The sequence below is a fragment of the Prionailurus bengalensis genome, chromosome A2 (genome assembly GCF_016509475.1).
Source record: "Prionailurus bengalensis isolate Pbe53 chromosome A2, Fcat_Pben_1.1_paternal_pri, whole genome shotgun sequence".
NCBI classification, from domain to species: Eukaryota; Metazoa; Chordata; class Mammalia; order Carnivora; family Felidae; genus Prionailurus; species Prionailurus bengalensis.
Genome location: NC_057348.1, coordinates 153,619,651 through 153,645,520, shown reverse-complemented (window position 1 = coordinate 153,645,520; position 25,870 = coordinate 153,619,651). Strand labels below are relative to the sequence as shown.

Sequence of the window (25,870 nt, the reverse complement as noted above, 5' to 3'; positions counted from 1 at the left end):
AAAAGCCCTTTCTCACATCATCCACGTTTGTTGAAAATACATTTAAGTAAAAGGATACAGAACAAGCACTCACACCACGCCTCTGGACTTGGGAGTGTTGGTTTTTCTATATTTCTGCGCCAGTGTGCATTTATATTTATGTCTGCTCTTTCTTAATGCCTGGATATCTTGGTCATTTCTTATTAAAAATTTTTTTTTACTTAGTATTATTTTTGTTTACTTAACCAAATCCTAACATGGCATTAGACTGTTTCAATCGTTTACATCACTGTACAGAAATCCTTGTACCATCCATTTCTCCCTTTGAATAAACTTAGAAAAGCAAAGTAACTAACTCCAGCACCAATTGGTTCACTTTGCCTTTGAACTCCATCCCTAGGAACTGTTCCATGCACCCGTTTCCTAACCAACCACTCTCCTGTGGCAAAGCTCAGGCCTGAGACAACTTCTTGCCTACATGGACAGTGTCAGAAGTGCTTCCTGCTGCACATATTCCACTATACTCCTTTGAAACACCCCTTCTGGACACCTGGCCCTCGTTCAACTCTGGAAGGCTGGGAGCATTTCTGGATTACTTGTTGGCTCTCTAAAGGTTATTCTGAAATCCCTAACTCCTTGGGCCAAGTTTCTTCTTAGAAACTTTCCCAAACTACAGAAATAGTAATAAAACAGAACTAGGTTGAATGATGATAAAAGCTAACATTTACCTAGTACTTGCTACGCGTCACCGTGCTAATAAGTGCTTTACATGCCTAATGTTAATTGCAGTTACATGGAAAAAATTCCATGGTCAAAGAAACTCAGGGAAATTACAGATTTAAAAATATCTTGCTTACAATAACACCTTTAAATATGTTAATATACAAGATGGTGACAACATAGGTGAATGTAGTTGAATAACGATAGATATCTTTAGGGGCTATTACTGCCAAGAATCTGCTTTGGCGTATCTGTCTTTAAATATTGTTTTTTAGGGAGGGCATTTGCAGCCTACGCTCTCCCCCATGCATGAGGGCCATCCTTTTAAAAATTCTTCCTCTTAATGATAACACACCAAAAATATGCATAAGTAAAAGGAAAAAAACACTCATATAGGGGTATATGTCTTTTCTGTATTTTCTATGCATATACACATATTCGCTTATAAATGACAAACTGTTGAATTTCTCTCACATGTTGCTTTCTATGTCATCTTTTCCCCACTCTTTTACCAGAGTTCTAAGATTGAATTCTTTTTCTACTCTTTATCTTAATAATATTTTCTCCAGAGGTCTTCTACAAGTAAGGATTGAAAAGGTGATCACTTCTTGTTTGGGGGTCTTTTTTTTTTTTTTTTTTTTTAAGTAATCTCTATCCCCAACATGAGCCTTGAACCCATGACCCTGAGATCAGGTTGCACGTTCTACCACCAACTGAGCCAGCCAGACACCCCAAAGATGATCAGTTCTGCCGAATTCCCAAATCTACATTTCAAACTTTGATCCTATTCCTTGCTTTCTGTCACACTCACACACTCACACACTCACACACACACACACACACACACACACACACACACACACACACACCCTATAACCCAGAGGAAGAACCTAGCAAGCCTACATTCCAGGACTTCCACAGTCTGGCTTCTACCAATCCCAGTATACACCTCACACCAGCCTCGTCTATTTCCGGACTCTGCTTGGGACATTCCCCTTTCCTTCTTCCTAGCCAAATCCCAGTATCCTGAGACCCAGCTCAGTGCCATCCAATTGACAAAATCTTCCCAGATCGCTCCAGTCCAATTTCTTCCCTGTTCTGAACTCACATGTCAGGCAGCAATGGACCACACCCTTGTGACAAATTTCGAATTGTTACCTTTTAACTTGTCATGAGATTGCAAAGTGTTTGTCAATACCCTGAAGGTGGGGCCCCTGCCCTTTACTTCTGTATCCGATAGCGCTCAGCACAGTACAATACAGACAACAGATGCTCAACCACTACTAAAAGAATGAGGTATTAAAATCCAAGTTAGCCCAATAATACAACAGACACAAGAGTAATATGTACATTCCTCTTTATTTAATACAACACATAACACATACAAAAAGAAAAAACACTCATGTAAAAGGTCCTGTCACAAAGGATAGACAGGAAACATCTACACGGAATCAAATAAGGCTCCTGCTTTAAAACAGGGATTTGCTAACTATACCTGGAATATGAGCAAGGCTGTTGCAACAAAAAAAAAAAAAAAAAAAAAAAAAAAAAAAAAATTTTTTTCCCTGCACTGAAGGCGTATATCCACGGGGCTGATTTTCTCAATTCACAGATCCACATTTAGGAATGTTTAAGCCCTCTCACATGTCCAGAATGCATCAGGGTTTTATGAAATGTGTGATTATTTTTTGGTTACGAAATTTACCTGTCCTTCTTTCTTCTTAGAAAATAGTGACAAGAGCTCTCTGAAAACTACAGACCGACAAGCCACCCAGAGTTTGGAAAGCTTTGCCACGGAAGTTCAAAGGGTGTGCAGAACCGAGAATGCAAAGGCAAGGTGGCAGTGGGAAGAAGAGTTTAGCTTCTGAGTCATTTCCTGGTGGCCCGCGTCCAATCAAGCACTGGGAAAGACAAAATGGAAACACCTGGGCTCAGTGCAGGGTCGGTAGCAGCAGTTTGGCCATATTCCTGCTCTCCTCAGAGCCGGAAATTAAACAAGCACCAGTTCGTCTCAAAAGAGCCTTATACAAACACACACACATACATACCCACACCCATTCACATGTCATCACCACCCCCTTTTATTTAAATTTATTATTTTTTTTTACTAAAATAATACAAAAAAGGGAGACAGGTATATTTACAAAAATCCATGGCTGGTACAGTACATAATTTTTAAGACACACTAAATGCTACAATCTTTCAGGTCCTGAGATTATTACAAATATCAACTCAAAGCTGTGTTCAGGTCCAGTTTTAAAGGAGGAGAAAAAAAATCCCCAAATATTAAGTCACACACTTATTTAAAATACAGTATATCCCTTCAAGTGAGCAAAAACGCACCTCCCTACAAACAAACGTGATACAGTAATCAGTGCCTTTCACCCAGAGGAGCAGCAATTCTTTAGGCTCCTTCCTTCAAGATCGGTTGTGAAACATGTTGGCATCTCTACCAAGTGCGGAGGCGGCTAAGGTAAGAGGAAGATGTGTACCTGGAGGGAAGTTCCTCTACAGAGTGAACGTTCACTGTATCAATAAGTCCTGTTTTTTCCTTCTGTTACCAAACATAAGTCTCTCCCTTATCAAAATGCATACCACAAGTGTTGGAAATATGTGCTTACCCAGACTAAAAATCAGAATCTTTATTTCCAATCAGTTATAGCAAATAGGTCTGCAGTTCCGCTATAATTTTACAACTGCGAATAAACTTTCTTGCTTGTAATGAAAGAGAGAAAACACCCATCACTTAGTTACCTTGGTAGACTTTGATTAACATATTGTTTGGGGCACAAAATTTTCACCAGCCAGAGATTTCATTTCCTTTTCTTTTAAGCTTGACAACGTTTAGTGAGCAAAACACAAAGGCAAGCCCCAGATTACATACTCTTCTTCAGAACAGTTTGATATTTTGATACTTTCTATAATATAATTTTTCAACGACAGCCAACAAAAGGACAGTACAAAGCTTGAATCTTTTCTATGGCTGACCATAGGTCAGAGGAAATTATCTGTAGCTTGCAAACCTGCCTCTACTGGTGGAAGGGCCCCTTACTTATCAGAAGGTCTCAGATGGGATATGTAATTAATTATGTAGGCATAGCCAGGATTTAAAAAGTTGGCCATCTTTGGCCAATTTTCTAAACTCACTATATAAAAACAGCAATACTTTTATCAGCTGAGAGTAACTTCTTTGTCTTTTAATGCCCCTTGCCCAAACCGGGGTCATCCTTGGTAAATTTGCAGGAATGGGAAAGAAAAATCCTATGTGCTGCCACAAGGCGTGTCAACCCTGCAAACAGCACACGACAGCCAAAAATGAGGAAAGTTTATGGTTGCGAGGACAGAAAATACAAGGTAGGTAAGACCTGACAAATTAAAGGCAGGTTGTCACACAGAAAAACATGCCAAGTGGCTGGTCTTCGTTACTGCTGACTCTGAAATGTGCTTGGGGGTAGGTGGAGCTGTTAACTTCAAAAACAGAAGTATTTCCAAGTTATCTTGAGGAATAGTTATCTTTTTTGTATTTCAATTAGGTTTCCATTAGTGCTCTATTACAAAATATTTTAAAACTAGATTTAAGGTAAAATAGAATTATATTATTATTAGCAAAATGGGAGAAAATAATGGGCAGAGTCTTCTGAGGAACATTAAAACTGGCAAGGATTCATATGGCCTGTGTGACTCAGACCTTTGCAAAAGTAGGTTTATTCCAGGGGCAGTATGAAAATAAGCAAGGAAGAGTATTAGGAGAAATAAGAGCCCTTAATAAAAGTCTGCATCTTTTTTGAATAACCTTGAAAAGTATCAAGAGGAGGCCATGAATTACAGCTACCACACTGTGTAGTAGGAGAGTAATCTAGTTTTTAATACAAGGGAGAAGAGGAAAAAAAAATTCCAGTCACCAGTGATGATTCCGAATCCTGGAAATACAGACCCCCTTAATTATACTACCGAGATTTCTGGAAGTATTCTTGACCTGTTTGGGAAACAGTTCAGAAAACTGCTAACCTATTCTCAATAGAAATAGGTAAGAAAGACTGAGAAGCTCAAGAATTACAGTATGAGGAAATTAAATAAAGGTCACAAATAGCTACTTTCAAGCAAACAGTACTTTGGGAGTATCTGAGAAAAATGTCATTTACTGTCAAGTTGTTCAAAGACAGTCTGGTTAAACTCCTCTGAGTTCCTGTCTGAGTCTGTGCTAGGATATAAACAGTCTCCTGGACGATGCCTGTACTGTAGTCTTCCCTTCTGAATTCAGTGGAGACACAGGAAAATGGGCCAGGTGAGTGAGAAAAGGAGGTGAAAGTCTAACCTTTCTGCTCCAGACTCTTGACAACATGCAAGTGACATTCTGGTGTAGCAACTAGCTGATGAAATGGTTAACTTAAGAGCTCAAACTAGAGGTAAGAAGAATGAGGAAAGAAGGAATTCAACATTAAATATTCAAAGCTATTTTTAATTAGAGTCTGACCAACTGTTCAGCTCTATAAACCTGAACACTGTGCCACAGAATCTAAAACGTTCTCAGAACTGAACACTGGGACTATTTTATCTTAACAACCCAAAGACACTCCATGATTCTAACTACAGTTTTGCACCAGTAAAAGGATCTGTACTTAAGTTTTTGAATATAAAGTTCACATTTTAGGATAGAGGAACACACAAAATATCTCTGTGTTATGCTTCTGTTAATTTTCCCTAGAGGAACAAACACACATTCAACAAAACCCTTATGCCTTATTTCTTTGGGTAGAAGTCATTTAACATCTATTATCTGAAGCATGGAAAAAGAGGGAAATGTGGAAAGTAAAGAGTACGTTTATCTGCATAGCTGATATTTAGAGGTTACTAACTAAGGCCTTATCTGGAAAAAGCAGTAAACAACCAAAAAGTGATTTTTAAGGAAAAACATCCTATCACTAGATATTAAATGGGCCTTGGCCAGTTGTGGGAATTAACCCAGATGCTCGGTCTGCTTGGGCATGGTGCTTTCTCTTGACTCACTTGAGCTGGATAATTTCTTCCTTACGGTCTACATTCTCCTTCCTGACCCTGAATCTGTGCTATAATTTAATTCTGCACACACTCTCTAATAATTGTTGCTTAGCATTTAGCCCTAACTAAAAACGCAGCATCCATTTTTTCCCGTTGTTGCTGCTGTTTGAAATGATAAAGGAAAACTGTAAGCATCACTACTTAATATGCCAGGATGGAAAGTGGGATAAAATGATCTTCGTTTCTTCCTTAGAGATGAGCAAAAACCGGTTTCCTTCTACCCCCACCCTTCCCACCCGTGTCCCAGCTAAGAAGTGAATCCTGCCTCCCCTCTCCCCATTCTTCTGTAACCTGAGTGGCAGATGATGACTCCGCCTCCGTCGTGGGTGGAAGGAGTCTGAATTACACAGAGGTCGCCGGGCTAACGGTACACCCAGCTGCCTGCGTGTAGCGCCTGCTCCTTCAGGGCAAAGCCAGAGAAGCCAGTAGTGACATGAACAGTACACAATCTCTGATTTACAAGAATGAGGAGTTGTCCATTCCTGCTTAGAAGCTAAAAGCTTAGCTTTCCATCACCAAACAAGTGCTCTAAGGAAAGCAGACTGAGAAGATGGAAAAGTGAGACGGAAAAAACTTTCAGGATCATTTATCAACTTCAGTAGCCAATCACCCAACCTTTACCTAGCTGCAGCTCCACGGCCTTGGCAAAAATCACACGTGTATTAACACCATAAAAGGCTAAAAAAGAAAATCTACTTACAATTAAGCAACTTAGTGTTATTCCCCCTCCCCACTTATTAACCTGAAACTAACCATTTTCATCCCACCACAAATATGTTTAAATAATATGCATCTAAATTAGAATTCCAGTGATTCTTCTTTAAACTTAAAAATCATATGGTGCTTTTTATACCCATCATGGGGACACATTTTTTAGCCTCTGCGGGAAGATGGTGATACTTTTTAAATCTATAGGACATTTTAGAAAAACTCAAAGTATTTTTGAAATAGTAAAGTCTCTGATATCCCTGGGAGGTAGGTGAATATTATTATACCCAATTTTCGAATGGGTAGTCTGAGGCACGAAGGTTAAATGATATTCCCCCTGTTAAATATAGTAATTCAAGAATGACTCGCCTGAACTGAGGCTGCCAGATAAGCGCTGTGCTCTCAGGTAGCGCTACCAGGAGCCGCTGCTTTCTTGTTCGCCACCCGTCTCCTCTTCCCAATTAAAATGTCTTTAAAAGGGGGCACTTATTAGATATATTTGTACTGGGCTTTGAGGATTGGTTCAACTTAGTCTCCCTTAATGTATCATACCTGTTTTTAACAAGAAACAGATGAATCTTAGATACTGAAAATTAGGCCAGTTTGTTCAAGGGAGAAATCTAAATAACCATAAAATCAGAGTAAGCCAAATGTAATTATCTGGCAAATAAAAAGAAAACTGAAGATCTCTCAAGAATGCTATAGGTTATATGAGTGTTTACATGAGTATCTGAAGTCTTTCTGAGTCTATTAACCTTTTCACCGATATGCAGCTATATGAATTCTTCAAAAATAATTTCCCAGAGAAAAATCTGATGCACGTTTAATGTTGACAAAGTTGCCATCTTTGTTCAAAACTTATTCAGATACAACACCAAGCTTCTGACTCTAGCTGCCCATGTCTTTAGTCTTGCCTGCCATAACTTGATAAGTGCTCCTTATCAACTTGACCCACAAAAGACTGTTATTCCAATGCTTTCTCCAATAGTACTCATGCCAAGTTTGAAGGGCATAGAGCAGTGGGTTACATCCAGGATGGTCAATGAGTCCACTAAATTTATTTTACTTGAAAAAAATGACTTATTATATTTAGGTATTTTTGTTAACTTCTACAAACAGATACTCAAAGGGGGAAGATAGCATCTTGTATAAAGACAGTTTCCCAATCTACCCATTTGAATTGACTAAAACAATGGAATAAACAAGCCAGAAGTTTTGCAAACACTGAAAGGAGTGTGTTTGGAAAGGATGCGATGGTACAGCAGCTACTAGTTATACACACACACACACACACACACACACACACACACACACACACACATATATGTATATGTATATATATGTATATATATGTATATATATGGGTATGTATATTACATATGTATACATATATATGTATGTATGTATCTTATACATATATCCTTATACTTATAAAACAAAAAAAGGAAGAATAATATTACAGCATGACATGATGTTGGCAAGTATGAGATTCTTCCTCCTGAATCCCCTGACTTATTAGCCTGTACTTTAGGGTATCTGAGAACACTTTCAAGAGGGGGAAAAAGAAAGAAAAAAAAGGCACTTAACGAAGACAAAGGCCTGAATTGAGCGTGTTTTAGAGGAATAAGCATTTTACCAGAGCTAAGAAATGATTTACAGAGAGTTAAACTTTTCCCCTTAAATTTTATAAAATAAAATTGCAGAACATGTTTGTAGTCATTTACCTACTACTGCATTTTTCTTCTGCTTATTACAAAAGCAAAAAACATAACAAAACAATCATACATGCACAGGAGAAAGTAAAAGTGCCCCTTTTGAGAACATATGGTCAGCAGAAACTATAGTGCTGAAGCACAAGGGAAAGTTCTCAAGTTTGGCCTGATTATAGATTTTTCTCACTCTTCTATTTCTAATTTAAAACAAAGCAAAACAAAACATCAACGAACCAAAAAGGCAAACATAAATTCAAAACCTAAGTGATAATAAAAAGAATACAGGGACCAACCAGTGTGCTTTTACGGTACACTCCTAAAATAAAGTATCCTAACTCTATACATGGGTCAAGTTATATGACAAAACCTCCTAGAAATGAAGAACTGCAAATTAGATTAAAATCGACCAATACAGGCAAAGTTCATGTTACAAATGTAGCAGCAAATATGATAGATAACTGGAGTTCTAAGAGATGATCCCAAGGGACATAGAGTTCTCACAATCAATGGCAGTTTGATTAACAGCAGAATTTCCATTTCAGAAAACGTCTTGAACCAAGTAGAGGTGGAAAGGGGAGTGGTAAGGGCAACCGGAACAGACTTGACGTGTCTGCCCTTTCCAACCCTGGGTAGTAAACAATTTAGATCTGCTTTGGAGGGGGTGGGGTGAGGTGGGGTGGGTGGGTGGGGATCCTGGGTTAAAAATCTTTCCCAATAAGTTGTTTTCAAACAGGTGTCAAACCCACAGTATCCAAACATGTATGTGCCCGGTTCTTCCTCCTACCTCGGTGATGCAATACACCCTATTCAACTTCTAGGATATAAAAAAATGTAATTTGGGCTAACAACATCCATCAAAGGGGTGGCAGGCATGACAGAATGTACTAACACAATCCTCTGATTTCCTCAGAATATCGGGATTTTGTGACTTCAGATTAACTTCACTTCTTTTTCCAAAACGTTTTTTCTTCAGGCTGTTTTAAAACCATGATTTCTTTTACACTTGGATTTGAGAAGCATGTGAGAAAGAATTAGAATTGAGTTATAGTGGAATTATTGCTTGCATTGACTTTGGAGGCTCTGAATGAGCTTGACACTTTGCTCCCAAACAGTCTCCAACTGAGGCTCAGCACTGCTATCTCTGAAGACAACTCTGCTGACCGTTATTGCTTGTGAATACTGAGGATTAACTTGTATGTACAGTAACAGCTTATACATCAGTGAAGGCAATTTAAAATACACGACAGTTGAAAACAAAACAGCTTAATTTTCCTGAATCAAGAATCCCGCTGAGTGGGACATAATTAAGTGTGCTAGTTATTTTTGCATTGGGATGTTGCTAATGCTCTTCAGAAATACACATTGCTCTATATCCTTTCCAATTACTCACCGTTTTAAAAAATAACACGATTTGACTTTTAAGTGCAAAAATACAGTATGAGTCACAAGTCTCTGTGCTAAAAAATAACCAATTTATATGGTTGTATTTAGTAAGAAAAACTGTAAAGACAGGCACCCATAAAGTATGGACACCATTTTCAATGTTATGGTCTAGAAAAGAAACAGTTCTGTATTTACATCTAGGAGCTCTCTGGTCATACTCATCTATTAAGAAATATAAAGATGTTTGTTTCATTTGTACAACATAAAAGGGTCGTCTTGATTGAAATGGACGAAAGTTAGTGAAAATGTGGTGGGGGGCTGAGGGGGGGGACCAGGTAGCAGTCCTCAAGGAATCAAGAGTGAAGAGAATAGAATATCATCTCCATATATATGGACTTTTCAGAGCCAAGAGCCTTCAGGTAATTTTAATGGTTAGTTATAAAATAATACTTGGGGGAAGAATTGATAATCCTGTTCTTCTCTAATGACAACCAAGAATTGTCAGGGATCTTCACATAGCATGATTCAGAACTGATGGATTTAAGAAACCGAAATTATTCCCTGACTTACATTAGTAATGAATTTATATATAAATAAATCTTCATATGCACACAGATGAACACGTACACAATTATCAGCAGGAAGAGAGATTAGTATGCACTGTGACTTCTCTCCTGGTGTGGGAAGTAAAACAAAGGCTATTGCTTCCCAAAGGAAAACTCCCATAGAGTATTAGCAAAGACTTCTTGTTCCAAATTAGATAAAAGCAACAGGTATACTACACTCGAATAACTCAAGAATTGGGTAAGCTTCCCTAATTTAAAAAACCAAACAACCTTTAATTAAACATATTCGATTCAAGTCAAGCCTCGCTGCAACATCCCAATATCCTTCCAACTGGGGTTGATACAACATTCTTATGTTTTACTGGTAAACTAAATTCTTAGGGGCAAGTAATTATATCAGTGATTCCTTTGAAATAATCCTTTCCCCTTACTGTAAAAAGTTCTTGGAACTAAAGCTTTCAGTTACTTATTAACTTGTTGCTATGAAGCAAGCCAATGTGACTTTGAAGTCAAAATATAGGTATACAGATCTGAACAGATCTGTGGTAATTTATTCACAGTCCTATAGGCTATTTGGGACTTGTGCTTGTAAAAGGAAAAAGGGCCAGGTTAATACACTTATTTGAAGAAATGTAAGGGTATAGGGTGACTTGTAATGAAAAAAGATGCAAATCTTGCTACTATCAATTTCATGCTGTTTTTTAGGTTAGTCTATTGTTATAAATGGATCAAGCTTACACCAATCATGGGTATAGTTTGAAAACATTCAGAAGCCTAAATAGGGAGAAAAGGAGACAAGACCAAAGGTGAGGGAAAAAAAAAAAATCAAATCAAATATATTCAAAAAGAACCATAAATTTCTCCCTTAACATCCTTTGTTGAGTATGTATTTGCATAAGGAAGCTATAAGAACTAAGCAGTTTTGTTATCCCGTTATCTGCAGCTTTACTCACATATCAATATTCTCAGTAAATATTAATAAAGCTTTAAGATCCCAAATGCTCCAAATCAATTTCACTACACTGGATATAGGGAGTAAAAATACACTGTGATTGTTATAAAAAATAATCCCTTATACACATAATGATCCTAATGTAATTCCTCCCTTTAAAATACTATCTTAAAAATTCCAAAAATATATATATGCCATTTGAATGACCAACGAAGAGGCATGTGTAGTACACACTCACGCCTGTCTCTGTCAACAATTAAGAATCACCTGAAGTACCACTAGCTACAAGACCAGGAGAAGTTGTGAACCGAGGTGCGGCTGGGGAAGTTTACAGTTCAGGGTGTTGGGCCTGCAGGGGCTAGGAGCACCGAGGTCGCAGCCCTACGTCAAAGATCCCCATTTCTGAAGAGTCACATTTTAACATCAAGAATGGAAGTAAGAATTAACCAGTCAATACCAGATGCACAAATCACCTGAAGGAGAGTTAAGTACCTGCTTCTGAATGGAAGATGAAATTGACCCTTTTACAAAAAGGGGACATCTAAGTTTGTCTGTTAAGAGCAACAGGCTCAATTTCTTCACTTTTAAAAATCTTGATGATTTAATAATATGTATCACTGTGCTAAAATAACTTTCCTGAAACATCTTTAGTCCACTGATTTACATGGGGGGTTGCTACACACTGGAGAAGATTCAAGTTTGTTCAGGACTTGTGAGAGTACAGTATTTCCTCAGCTACTGTCTGGATCAAACACAGGGTCATTAATTTTGTTGTGTGGCAAATTTGCTGCATAGTCCACTCAGATAAACATGATTGTTACTCCTGACAAACTGGCCTAATTCCAGATAGACTGCCTTTTATTATGCGATTATGTCTACAAGTGTTCAGATCCAACCCCCAGGATGGATGGAGTTTACCCAAATCCTCAGATTCCTTCTTTCTCTCCCGGGGAAAAAAATCAAATTTGTACTTCTGTGGGTTTGACAACTGAGTCTCTTTCAAGTCAGTTAATATGGTCACTTTGTCTTTCTTTAGAGGAGACCACAGGTCACTAACTTTGCACGAAAGCATTTCTTCCTCCTGCACCTGGCTTGACTCAAGTAATGTTCTCTTTTCTTTTTTCCTCCTCACCACAGTGCTTGGGACGAGAGAATGTAAACATCGACAGAACAGCAGCCCTATGACCACATGAGTACTTTCCCATCAGGTAGATTCCATCAGCCAGCTGAGTGTCTCATCTCCATTGCTCGCTGGGAAGTCACTGAGATTTCCGTGGTAATTTAGTGTCCCCTTTACTTTGGCCTCCATCTGAGAAAAGAGATGTTTAATTGGGCTGTGTCGGTGTGTTATAAAAATACATATTAAAAGCAAAGCAATGAGAACAATTAACGTTTAATTTCCACGCGAAATGACACTGCTAAAAAAGATAACCTTTAATAATTTACATGCTAGGCATGGCATTACAGAGGTTGAGAAACATAAGAGAACTCAACAAAAAAGATCCTCTTAAGTCAAATGGCTGTGGTTCGATTGGTTTTCAGTTGAAATACTATTATTATCCACCTCAGAACCCACTGTGTCAAATGCTATGAGGATCACAAAGGAACATAAAAGACATAATCCCCACCTTCAAGGAACCTACCACATCTTTTGATCCCTTTAGAAGACTAAGTCAATTTCATTTTCTTGCAAGTGAAATTAAATTCCTTGCCATGACATAGCATTTGATAATTAATTCTCGATTATTTATGTAAATAAATGGGATACACTGGTAGTGAAAAATCCAGCTGAGTCTTTGTTTTGGTCCTAACCTGGCAAAAGTTGTGATAGGAAAGTCTGCTAACTGGGAACAACGGTTTCTAGTTTTACATGTGTGTTTTGTTTTTTTTTTTTAATGTTCATTTATTTTTCAGAGAGAGAAGGAGAGAGAGAGAGAGCGTGCGAGCAGGGGAAGGGCAGAGAGAGAGGGAGATACAGAATCCGAAGCAGGCTGTAGGCTCTGAGCTGTCAGCACAGAACCTGACGCGGGACTTGACCTCAAAACCATGAGATCATGACCTGAGTCAAAGTCGGACGCTCAACCGACTGAGCCACCCAGGTGCTCCTTACATATGGTTTTTAACTTTTAATTGGGAAAATGTTGACTATTGTATGTATTTATTTATACACTGATTTATTTCTTAAATTTTAGTTAGTTGATCACTCTATTTAAAATGGGCAAGACTAGAACCCAGTGACCTTAAGAGCCAACAAAATATAGAGAAAGTTTAACAAGGTACTGCCTTAGCAAGGACAATGAAGCCTCCCACTCCTAAGCCTGAGAGAAAAAGGCAGGGGGAGGCATGAATGGCAGAGACACACAGGTGAAAAGGAACAAATTGCCGTATTACGAGATCAACCTTAAGGCTGGAGGAGACCATGTCACACTGCTAGGTTCATTCACGTGGTATCTAAACTACTCTGGTAAAACATAAAACAAAAAACTGCCTCTATTGAAGAAACTGCCTCTGTTGTATCAATGAGAGAGGATGATTGTTTCAAAAGCTGTATAAATAGGACACTATTAAAATAACTTTGGTGACAACATCTAAGGAATTGGTTTTTCCATTCATAATGAGATATTATGTACTTGTGTTTGCAGAGAGAATGATGTGACCTAAGGTATGATTAAATTCATAAAATGGCAAGGAAGGATTGTGCTCAAAGCAGCTTTGGGAAACTACAAAATACAATACTCATATTAACTGGACTGTGAGATTGTCTAGACCAAGGTTTGGCCCAAGGGCCAAATGTGGCCCACCACTACTTTAAAAAGTTTTATAGGAACCCAGCCACACTCATGCTACATATTTATCTATGGCTGTTTTCGCACTGGAATGGCGGAGTTGAGTAGTTGTGATAGAGACTACATGGCCTGCAAAGCTGAAAATATTTACTGTTGAGGCCTTTACAGAAAAAGTTTGTATTATATATAAAATGAATATAGAGAAGTTATATTCATCCTCTCAAGGAGCTTGATCTTATGAAGCATGAGATCATGACCTGAGCTGAAACCAAGAGCTAGACACCTAACCAACTGAGCCACGCAGGTGTCCCTCAAAGATCATTTTATTTATTTTTTTAAGTTTATTTATTTATTTCTTTATTGAGAGAGAGAGAGAGGAAGAAAGAGAGGGACAGAGAAAATGAGCAGGGAAGGGGCAGAAAGAGATGGGGACAGAGGATCTGAAGCAGGCTCTGTGCTGACAGCAGAGAGCCCAACACAGGGCTCAAACTCACAAACTGTGAGATCACGACCTGAGCTGAAGTCGGATGCTTAACTGACTGAGCCAACCAGGTGCCCCTTCAAAGATCATTTTAAATGCAGTGGCCAAAAAGAATAGTGAGATCCCAGTCAACCTGCAAAGTTAAGAGGCCAGTTGAACACTTATTTCTGTTCAAAAGATCCTGAAAATGGCCTTCAAGAATAGTATCAGCAGTCTACTGAGGTTGACTGCTGTTGAAAGCAATAACCTAGAGGTCAATGTTATGTCCAATGTCCACTATCTAATTTCAGAGTGATCTAGCTGGGCTGCAAGTGTGTAACGCATACAGTTTGGAGGGTATTAACTGAATTACTGCTAAAAGGCAGAAAAGGTACCAAGTCAGACTTCCCAGATTTGTATCTCAGATCACTTACTACTGTATCATCTTGGGCAAGTTGCTTATCTCTAATTCAGTTTCCTGATCTATAACAATGCGGATTGTACCAGCACACTCACAGGTGTTGTAAGGATTAAATTAGCTAATACGTGTCAGTAGTCACAAGACTAACTGGCACTTAGTAAACCTTCAAAACGTGAACTATTGCAACTACTGGACGTGACTTTTGTACACTGTTTTATGAATCCTCTTCTTCGTTATCATTTCAATATAACAAATACCTTCAACATGTTTTCTTCAGGGGCGTATGGGTGGCTCGGTGGGTTCAATGTCCTACTCTTGGTTTCGGCTCAGGTCATGATCTCACGTTCCTGAGATCAAGCCCCATGCTGGGCACCGTGCTGGGTGTGGAACTTGCTTAAGATTCTCCCTGTTCCCCTCTCTTTGCCCCTCTCCCACTCGTGCTATTCTGCTCTCAAAATTTTTTTTTCTCCACATGTAACAAAAGGTCTCTTTACCGATTTCCTCTCCTTACAAGGAGTTTGTTGCTAATGAGGATTCAGTCATGTGAAATCTGTTTTTTCCAACTTTTGTCATCCCATTTAGTTTCCAGAGATGTTTAATCCAATCTATAAATCTATATAAATATTATGAGATGAAAAAAATAGGTGGCTTTCTTACCATTGAATGTTTGCTGTAAATGTGTAGGCAGAGGTGAGTGGGAAAGTGTTGCTGCATGCTGAGCTCCTGGCTGTAAACCCTTTAGTAAATCTGAGAGAAAAACAGAATTGTCAGTGATCTTCTTCAATCTAACACTTAAGCCCTCTTAGATAAAAAATGAAAATAGTTTAATTTATATAACGTTAAGCATAGCCCCTGATTTCAAAGTCCTCCTTAGAGTACATACATTGAAAAAATGTACATATATAAATACGTACATGCAAATAACTCAGCAAATTTGACTGCCTCTTATAAATTTCATTAAGATAGCAATGTGGTATAGATGGTTCATTTAAGAACTGTAAATAAATTCTGAATCCACCAATTTGATTTATTCTATATAAATGAAATTAAACTGCATTTCTTAAAGAAAATTCTGTAATCTTCACTAACTCCAAATGGACTACTCTCAATCAGTATAAATTCATGAGTTTTCCCGTTCTGTCAAACTACATAGGCAAGTAACTAAAAGAGCCCCACTTACTCTGAGTTAGGCTATGGTGGAAAGCGGCTGAGGTAGATCCCGAGGTGGTTGTCACTCCAGCTGTGTCCGTTCCAAAGCCAAGTAGCTCCAAGGGAAACTGGAAGGGCATGGTCACTGGAACAAGGCCACCCAGCATCCCAAAAGGAGTCACATTTTGATTTGTTACAGACAAAGGTGATGTCATGAGAGTCAGAGGTGAGGCATTAGCCAATAATGATGCTCCTGCTGTGGACTGCAGAAACCAGGGGTCAAAATACATAAGAAATCAAATCTTTAACCTGAATTGATTTATTGTATTTAATATCCTCATGGGTGCAAGACTGTGTCCTAACTCTACTCTAACAGAAACTTCATGAGACAGAAAATAAAGACCGAGGTGAAAAGTATATTTCTAAGAGCTACCATATTGGTTTTGGAAATAATTCTCTACTCAGCTCTTCATCACCAGTTTAGAATCCTTGACTTATTTTAATGTCTATATTAACATGTCTTTCTCACCTCAGACTTCTACTTTTGCTTCTAAACCCTAGATCTGAGCCACTCACTAGCCATTAATTTCACTCAATTTCAATATGATCTTTGAAAATGACTGGTAATTTCATTGTTTTACCACCTTCCTGACACAATCCCCATGGTTATTGTTCCAGACGAGGATTCTCTCAGAGCCCCCAATGCAATACCCTCTGCTTTCATCATAAAGCCTTAAAGAAATGAGGCCATCCCAGATGTTCTTCCTCATCATTAGCCTTACCTGTCTCTTCTCCAAGCCTAACCATCTGACCATGCCATGAATCCCACCTATGCAGAACTTTCTGGTACAAATATCTAGTATTACGCGATTCCCCATGTTTCCTCTGCTTTGTCACATACAGAGTCCTCATGTTTTTGTTTTTTTGTTTTTGTTCTGTTTTGTTTATAACCACAGCTATCCCTGGCTCTTCCTCAACCCCTAGAAACAACCTGACTTATTTGTACTCCTTTTGTTATCAAATTTACTAAATGATACCCTCCATTTCCATATTATTTAGTTTCTCCTTAACCCCTGAAAGCTGGTTTCCATTTTCACTACTTTTCTCAACTTAAGACTCCTTAAGGTAAAAAGGTGTTTTAATACTCCTCTACCTGGACTTTGAAGTCATGTTTATGAAAAACACATTTAAATCTGAAATATGCAAACAGTAATTAGCTTTCACTGAGAAATTACTTAAATATACTTCATTAAGCTAATTTACTTCTTTGAACAGCAATAATCTGTCCCCATTTTGACTCTCTTTTCTATATGTACTTATTAACAAAAATTACAGTAAAATTTTTTCAGTATCAGATATTATTATAGTTTCTGCAACTGTGAATTTTCTTTTGTAGTCTTATCTTTACCGATTCTAAGTTTCCCTCGCCAAAAATTTTACGGTTCTAAATTTAGTCAACAAAACTGAATTCTTTGAATATTTTTTAGTCAGTAATCAATGTAAACTATTATCAGGTTTATCTCTGTGTTAACTACTCTTGCAGTAAACATTACTAATTAATAAAGGGGCTGATCTATTTCTTAGTTAATCCATGAAAAATCCATGTAAATGATCTCCCCATTCTTATATGCCAATAACATATATTGATACACCAAATGTTCCATGCCAGTGCTAAACAAAAAATGAAGAATATACTCAAGAAGGCTTCAATTCTAGTTTTACAACTCTTTCTCCAACAGCCTTCCCTTCTCTTCTTTGTTAGCTCTCAAACTTACATCCATAGTTCTGACTTCGTCACAGTTTCAATCTTGTAAATCTAAAAGCTCAGTGAGGAATGTCACTTGGATATGGAACACTCATCAACCACAACTGAACTCATCAGCTCCTGCAATCATGCGACCCCGCCCTATTTGTCAACGGCTATCATTAATAGTCTCATTCTTTCTCAACACTCAGGCTTGAAACCTTAGTTTTTAGGCATCATAAAATAACAAGACAAGATGAATTCATTGTCAACATACTCATTCTTTTTCTTAAAAAAACTTTTTTTTTAAACCACCAGTTCCTCCAACACTTCAGTACAAATCTCCATCACTTTTGCTTGGACTTGGCTATTTTTCTTATTTTCAGGTCTTTCCCTTACTGAGCCAACCATGATATACAAAACAGATACAATTTGAAAGAATTACTAAATTAGAAATAACGCTTTGAAACAATTTGGATTGAAGGGATCCTGCATCAATTTAAGAATAAGAGTTCTTTTTTAATCATAATTCTATTGTAATCCCAGGATAATATGGTGCACACACTCCAATACCGTTTGCCCCAAGTAAACCCCGTAGTAAGGAACGTTAGATACTGCTAATAAGGAGAACTCAAGCTTTTCTAGAGGAGGCTAACTGAAGTATTAAAATAGCTGGAAAGTGTAAATTAGAGCAACTTCCAAAATTAAGTAACTGAGCAACTGAAAATGATACCATGCCATAACTAACATTTTGTGCTTTCAAAAAACTTTGATATCCACTTTTGTTTCTAAAATTAAAATGAAACATTAGATTATCTGAATGTTACATGGCATTTATAAATTTCTCTCTCTTATGAGATGGAGACCTTTCAAAAGTTGGGTATCCTATCGTTATGATTCGGAAGCATATAGGAGAAGTTGTCAACATAAAACAGGCAAATGTAAATCGGCAAAGTTCAGGATGATGCTCCATAATCAAAAATACTTCCATGACCTCCACATTTTATTTCCAGGAGAAAACATAAAAGAAAACCTTGCTCTTCCCGTGGTGGGCATTATATATATATATATATATATATATATATATATACACACACACATACATACACACATATATACAATTTTTTAACCGCATGTTTTATTTTGGTGAGTGCACCAGTGCCCCACCCCCACCCCCATTCTCCACGACACCCAGACGACACCCAGTGTAATCTTTTGGAATATAAATCAAACCATACCACTCCCCTGTTGAAGACCCTCCAAAAGCTTCCCACTGAACACATTAACACCCCAAGTTCTCATTGTGGCCTACAAGGTCCTCCATCACATGGTTCTGCTTGATCTCAGATCTCATCACCTCTCCATCTCTCCCTAGTCTAGATGTGCACGCCTACATGTCAGGCTCTTTCCTATCTCAGTGTCTTCACTCTAGTTTGGACTGTTCATTCCCCCCTATCTCCAAATGACTGGCCTGCTTATTCAATTCCCCACTCAAATGTTGCCTCCTGAAAGAGGCTTTTCCAACTCCCTTATCTATGTTAGCAGCAATCACACTTTATCATATTATTGTTTTAATTTTTCAGAACACTTAAAATATTTTTTAAAAATTTGTGTTTTGTTTCTCTCTCTCTACCTGGAATATATGTTCCATGAGAAGAGAAATCTTGAGTATGATGTTCATTCTATTTCCCCAGCACCTAGAAGAGTGCCTGGCACATATTAAACATCTCATAAACATTTGCTTAAGGAATGAATTATTTTGGGAATTATAAAGTGGCAAAGACAGAATTCATAGAAAATCGACAGGCTGAAAGGTAAGAAAGAAGAGGAAAGCCTTGAGCAGAAAGTTATTAAATAGAAAGAAGGTAGCGGTGATAATCTGAACCCAGAAAGATTTTAACTTCTGTTAAACTCAGGACCTGTCCTTTTCACTCTGCAAACGAACAGATAGCTGGAGATGTCTTTCAGACAGGAACTGAATGTTTTGCAAGCACGGATAGGGAATCTCTTTTTAGTATCAGAGCGCTAGAGAAACAGGTATCTAGAGGCCGCCAGGTTTCAATGAGAGGCTACATTAAAAACAAAAAGCCATCGGTTCTCCCCAACTTACCAACAACCTTATTCAATTACTGACCTTTTCTTCAGTCAAACCAGTAAGACAGAACAAAAAGGGTCAGTCTGAAGGCAGGAACGCTAAGGCCTTCACATCATAAAGTCATTTCAGAAAGGAAGAAAACCAGAAGGAAGCAGTTCTTTTTTGGAAACGCAAATTCTGCCATATAGGTTCCCTGATGACAAACCAACTGTCATGCCAAGTATCTAGCTTCTCTCGGGATAAATGATCAAATACAAGAAGGATGGGGGTGGGGGTGGGAAAGAGAACTGATGGACACTGGAGATGACAAAGAATGGAGATTTAGCTTTAAATTCCTAAGTGAAGGGGGGAAAAAGCGAATTTTTAACTTCAGAAAAAAAGCCAAAAACTTGTAATAAGAAAGCAAATGAAACCATAGTTTATGAGCAGGCTCAACAGAGACAACAGTTTACATGATCAAAGGCTGTAATTTTACTCTTTCAGGAGAATGGCAAAGGTATAAAGCGAGCTAAAAGCCTTATCATGACAAGAAGTTAAAAGTTAATACTAAAATGAATAAATTGTCTTCATCCATTTTTCATACTTAAAAACACACAAAAACCTAGGGGAATTAAAAGTAACTGACACTAGGAAGGAGGACCCATTTGGCAGGGAACTGGTATTTCTGTTATAAATCTCTCCTTTACTCAAAGATTAACATCAAAAAGTAATAAGAATGTGAACTAACTCTCCAGACCTTAGTTTATAACTTGAATTTTAACATGCCATCCCTAATCAGTGTTTGCTAGTTTATTTCTGATAAAAGTAAAATTAATAGATAAAACATCAGAGAGTCCAAGATTTCAACTAATGAAGTATCAGTTAACTGAATTTTATTTTTATTAGAATTCTACAATGAATTCATTCCTAGGCCTACAGGGATGGCAGAGTGATGATCTGGGTTTCATTTGTTTATGAATACCGATGCTTAGCTTGTACTGAATAGCAGAAATATTTACAAACACTAAGGTAAACATTCTTTCATTAGATGTTCCTATTCCACATAAACAGGAAGCAGTACTTTTTTAGACAACAGAATTCCACAAATCAATAAAAGTCTTGTTTTCAAAAAACATTTAAGAACTGAAGAACACATCATAAAATGTTATGTATTTTTTAAAAGCTTGTTATGAAACAGATCATGTAAAACCCATTTTCTTGACAAGAATCTCTCAAACAGTACCCAGAAAATATAAACAGCGGTGGGAGGATGGTGATTTTTCTTTTTTCTGAATTTGCCTACAGTGAATACGTATTACTTCTGGGGACAGGGAACAGGGAGAAAGAATATTAAAGAAATCAAACTGGTCACATGAAGGACAAATCTGACAAAGTCTCAGAATACAAGGAGTGGCGGCAAGATGAAAACAATGACAGAGAAGATGACATGGAAAGGAGAGAGATGAAATATATGAGCGATAAAGAGTTCTCACAAAACCTAGGCCAAATGGATCAGAAAAGACAATGAAACGCATAGAACAAAATATTCCTGAGCTGAAAAAGCCACCAGGTATAAGACTGAAAGAGGTCACCATGTTTTAGGTACAGTTAACAAAACCTTATACATAAATCTAATCATAATCCGAAAATACCTGAATTTCAAGTAAAAAGAGAAAATCTTACTAGCATTTAGGCAGAGAAAACACACATAAGGGAACAAAAAATCAGAATGGCCTCTGACTTCTCCATAATCCTAAATACTAAGCAAAGGTCAGTGGAACAGTACTTATAACACTGGGAGGGAGACAGTGACCCAAGAAGTCTATACATACTCAAGCGTGATGGCACAGAAATTATCAGGTACGCTAGAGCTAAGGGAAACTAGGTTTTACGTTAGCCTTCTTGAAAAGACTCCTTTCTTGAGTGAGGCACTCTGCTAACTGCAAGATAAATGTAAAGTAAAAACTCACAAAAGGGGAAACTGGTATATAAAAGGGTTATTGACAGTAATTTGACAGAGAGAATTATGATGAATAACTGTAAGTTTAATGCAAAATAAAAATTTTACTTGAAAAGACAAATGGTTAAAGGAAAAAACCCTGACAAATGTATAAATCTGTCTAAATAAAAAAATCAAAGTTAGCAGGAGAGGAGGGACTAGAACAGGGGAGAAAGGAGACACGTGAGAGTATATTAAACTCCTAAGTTACGGCTTTGTTCTGGACTTTGACAACATACAGTTTTAAATATTCATTCTATGTGTTTTTCAACAACTGTGAAAGTACGCATGTGCTACTTTACAGGGGGGGCGGGGGAGGGGGGAATCCACATCCCAACAGAAACCTCATCCACCAAGTATCCCCATTACTGTGATGTCAACATCAGGAACACGCCTTGGCCATAAGCTGTAAGAAACTATTACAAACAACTTCTGTATGTATATGGTTATTAAACTGACTGAAGAGAACAATCAAACGAGCTTACATTTTATCACGCGAACACACAGAACATACATACCTGCACACTGGCGGTTACCACTGAAGACCCTGAGGCAGAGGATGGTCTATGTGGAGTAGACAACGGTTTAGTAGCACCCTGTGTTCCACTTCCTGTTCCCCCAGAGAGACTAGTCCTATTGGCTCCGCTTGAGTTAAGGTTGCTACCTCTGCTGGCAGGTACATTCACTGCAATTCCACTCAAGCTATTCTTCCCAACAGTTCCAGTGGGTGAGGAATTTGTTAGCTTTGAAGGGGCCTGAAGATTTTTTGTGGATGGAAGGCCTGAAGTACGACTGGAGGGCAGCAAATTCAAGGTGGGAGACTGTCTGCTGAGGTTTATCCCACTGGGCTGTTTATGGACTGGGTTGTTACTGCTGGAGTGGCTGCTCTGGGCTACTAGTGCATTTGGACTGGAAGAGCTTGGGGGTACAGGAGGCTTGGGAGTTGGGTTGGATTTAGAAATAAGTTTAGTTGATACTGAAGGCTTGGTGGACACAGAGGGCTTGGGTGAGGCAGAAGGCTTAGGTGAGGGCAAGGGTTTAGGAGATGTGGCAGGTTTTGGAGATGCGGCAAGTTTGGGGGATGCAGCCATTGAGAAGGGAGATTTGAAACCCTGCGTGGACATCTGTGACACCATAGCCTTGGCTAAATAGTTACTGGAGGTAGTGGTGCTAGGTACTGTCCTAGAAACCAGGGGGTGGGACCCTTGAGAACCATTTCCGGGTGAGGGAGTAGATAAGGGAAGGCGGTACATAAGTGGCTTATCCGAAGTCTTAATAAGCGGGGATGAACAGGAAAGTTGGGGATTATTACTTAATTTCACCACTGGGTTGGTCTGTGATTTACTAATGGTTGCTTGTAATGGAGACACATAGTTTTGTTGGACAGCTGAATGCTGGTGCACCTTTGTTACTTGTGTTAACGAAGAAGCGTCTTGGGCCTCTGATGTTCCCAGAGCGTGAGAGGAGGCAGCAACTTGGGCTTGGGAAGAAGAGGAAACATGGGTCTGTGAAGAGGAAGAAGCATGAATCTGACTCGACCTCTGTAGTCCTTGTTGAAGCAGCCTGGCTGGCAAAGGTTCCAAGGAAACTTTAGGGTTCTGAATTGAAGAACCAGCAATAAGGCCTGAAGAGATGCCAGTATGAGCTAAATCCTGGGGTTTCTTTGGTACCGGCCCTGTGTGACCAGCAATAAGACTTGATGAATGTGCAGTCTGAGAAGAATCTAGTTTTTTAGGAGCAGCCAATGGCAGCTTACTCATGATACTTGCTAACTTTTCTTCTCTCAGTCCCGGACGAGGCTTTGCAGTTGGCATGCTTATCCTTGAGCCAGCCGGAGGGCCCTTGTTCCCATTGTTGATAACAGCTAAAGCTTCAGAAACAAGATCCAGTGCAGGTGGATGGAAAGAAAGGTCTTCGTCTAGTGAGTCATCAAGGCAGATGGTCTCCTGGGCTGGTGTAGAGCTAGAACTGGTAGAGGCCACGGCAGATGTGCTAGAGCTCGTTGAAGGACCACCAACTGAAGCCACCAAGGATGCAGGAGTTTTCTGGTCCTTTTTTGGACTACACTCCTACCATAAACAGCATTATATTGGAAAAAATTAAATGAATTATTAAGTATCAGTTTTTAAAGGACTAAGAAATTCTCACGATGATTAAAATTCCACTGGAAATCTTTATAGACTGTAAAAACCAAGACATGTCTGAGGACAGAGCTCCTGACTGAACTGTGCTCATAAGCCAAAGCATCTGATACATTGCAAACAGTTGCCATACCTTAGTAAGCTCTTCTGAGAAGACTTAAAATTAAAACCAAGCCAAAGGAACGTTCACATACTAGTTACATTATTGGTGAAACCCCGTTCACCCTGCCCACCTACATCAGATCTTCACGTGCTATTCCAAATCCGTCTGTTCAGAGGCTATTCTCTTTTTGTTCTCCTTGCACCTAGAAGAAATTCTGCATTTATCCTAAGACTCCACCCTTCTTCTATAGAATGGTTTGCTAGGATACTGACCCTTGCTTTCTGCTTCCTTGTATTTCTGCCCCTGTATGCCCTGTGCTAGAGCCACCCAGAGCCATACGTAGAGAAAGTAGTACATCAAACTGGGATTCGTCCAAGCATACGAAATTATGTCTTCTATTTATCATGGTAGAAATCGTTTGTAATGTATTCAACACATATTTACTAAATGTGTACTATGAGCAAGGCCATATACTAAGAAAACAGGGTTATTAGAAATTAAAATTCTGAATACCTAAGAGAATATTGTCTGTTTTTTCAAAAAATTAACCTTCTTAAAATTCAAGTAAGAGAAAAGAGAATTAGAGCACAGTTTATTCTTTTTTAAGTTTATATATTTATTTTGAGAGAGAGAGAGAGCATGCGTATACAGGGGAAGGGCAGAGAGAGAGGGAGAGAGAGAATCCAAAGCAGGCTCCGTGCTAATAGCGCGGAGTTCGACTTGGGGCTCGACCTCATGAACCGTGAGATCATGACCTGAGCCGAAATCAAGAGTCAGACACTTCATCGCTTAACCGTCTGAGCCACCCAAGCACCCCATAAAACACAGCTTAAAATATTCAAAAAGCAAAAGAATTAAAAAGTAACTGTTTCCCTTAAAAGAGAAATATAAAGTATCTGACTCATGTCATTTTTAAAATTAAGAAGAAATAAAACTATTACATAAAAATCATTTCAAAGTTTCTTTGATCGGTTTCTTAAAAACAAACCCAAATAAACCTAAACCCTAAGTCCTAAATTGTGTATCAATTTATATCACCACAACACTTACCTTAACCACAGTGGGGAAAGAATGGAGAGGAAGTGTCTCTACTATCACCTTCTACTGTATTACAGGAAATCAGCTGTTAAAAATGATCTACTGTATTACAGTAAATCAGCAATTTTTCTAAGCTGCTACTCCAAAAGCCCTGATTGAAAACCCCACTGCCTCTCAGAATTCTGTAGTATAACCGCATTAAGGTCAAAATTGTTAAGATATGAATGGGTAATGCACATAAAACATGTCTGCTTTGACATGCCATCCATCTAATTGTGATTAGTGAAAATTTCATTTTATAAAAAAGTATAGAAACTGACAATGGGAGAATGTATCAGAATAATACTGGTAGTGTTACCAATATAAAACTGCTTTTTGAAGTAACTTTTTATTTTTTAATGAATAAACTGGCTTTATTTTTACTGATTTATCTTTTAAGTTTTTATTTATTTTGAGACCGTGCACGTGTGAGAGAGAGATAGCGTGCCCGCACCGGTGGGAGAGGAGAAGAGGAAGAGAGAATCCCAACTGGGGCTTGATCTCATGAGCCATGAGATCATGACCTGAGCCAGCATTAAAGAGTCAGAGGCTTAATCAACTGAGCCACCCAGGTGCCCCTATTTATTTATTTTGAAAGTAAGCTCTAGGGCCAATGTGGAGCTTGAACACATAGCCCTGAGATCAAGAGTTGCATGCTCTTCTGAGCCAGCCAGGTGCCCCCAAATTAATTTTTTCTTTATAAAAATAACATTAAATCCACCCAGCAGAGTACTGTGTAAATTTATACTGGCAGAGATAATTTTTCAGGGTATATACTTGAGTCAAAAAAGCAAACTATCCCATTTATAAAATGTTAAGTCATATGAATAAATGAACA

The 25,870-nt window shown here is 38.4% G+C and overlaps 1 protein-coding gene across 3 annotated transcripts in view; it reads right to left on the bottom strand.

Annotated features, from left to right (window-relative positions):
* Positions 1-2,039: 2,039 nt before the first annotated feature.
* The window catches only part of UBN2 (ubinuclein 2), a 79,696-nt gene continuing 55,865 nt past the window's right edge, over positions 2,040-25,870 (bottom strand). For all 3 annotated transcript variants that reach the window (XM_043589686.1, XM_043589688.1, XM_043589687.1), the window contains 5 exons: positions 22,230-23,780; positions 15,926-16,157; positions 15,403-15,492; positions 12,211-12,387; positions 2,040-2,600 (listed from right to left, as the gene is read on the bottom strand). In XM_043589686.1, the coding sequence (XP_043445621.1) occupies positions 12,338-12,387; positions 15,403-15,492; positions 15,926-16,157; positions 22,230-23,780 (1,923 nt within the window). In that variant the 3' untranslated portion in view covers positions 2,040-2,600; positions 12,211-12,337. The remainder of the gene's footprint in view (positions 2,601-12,210; positions 12,388-15,402; positions 15,493-15,925; positions 16,158-22,229; positions 23,781-25,870) is intronic.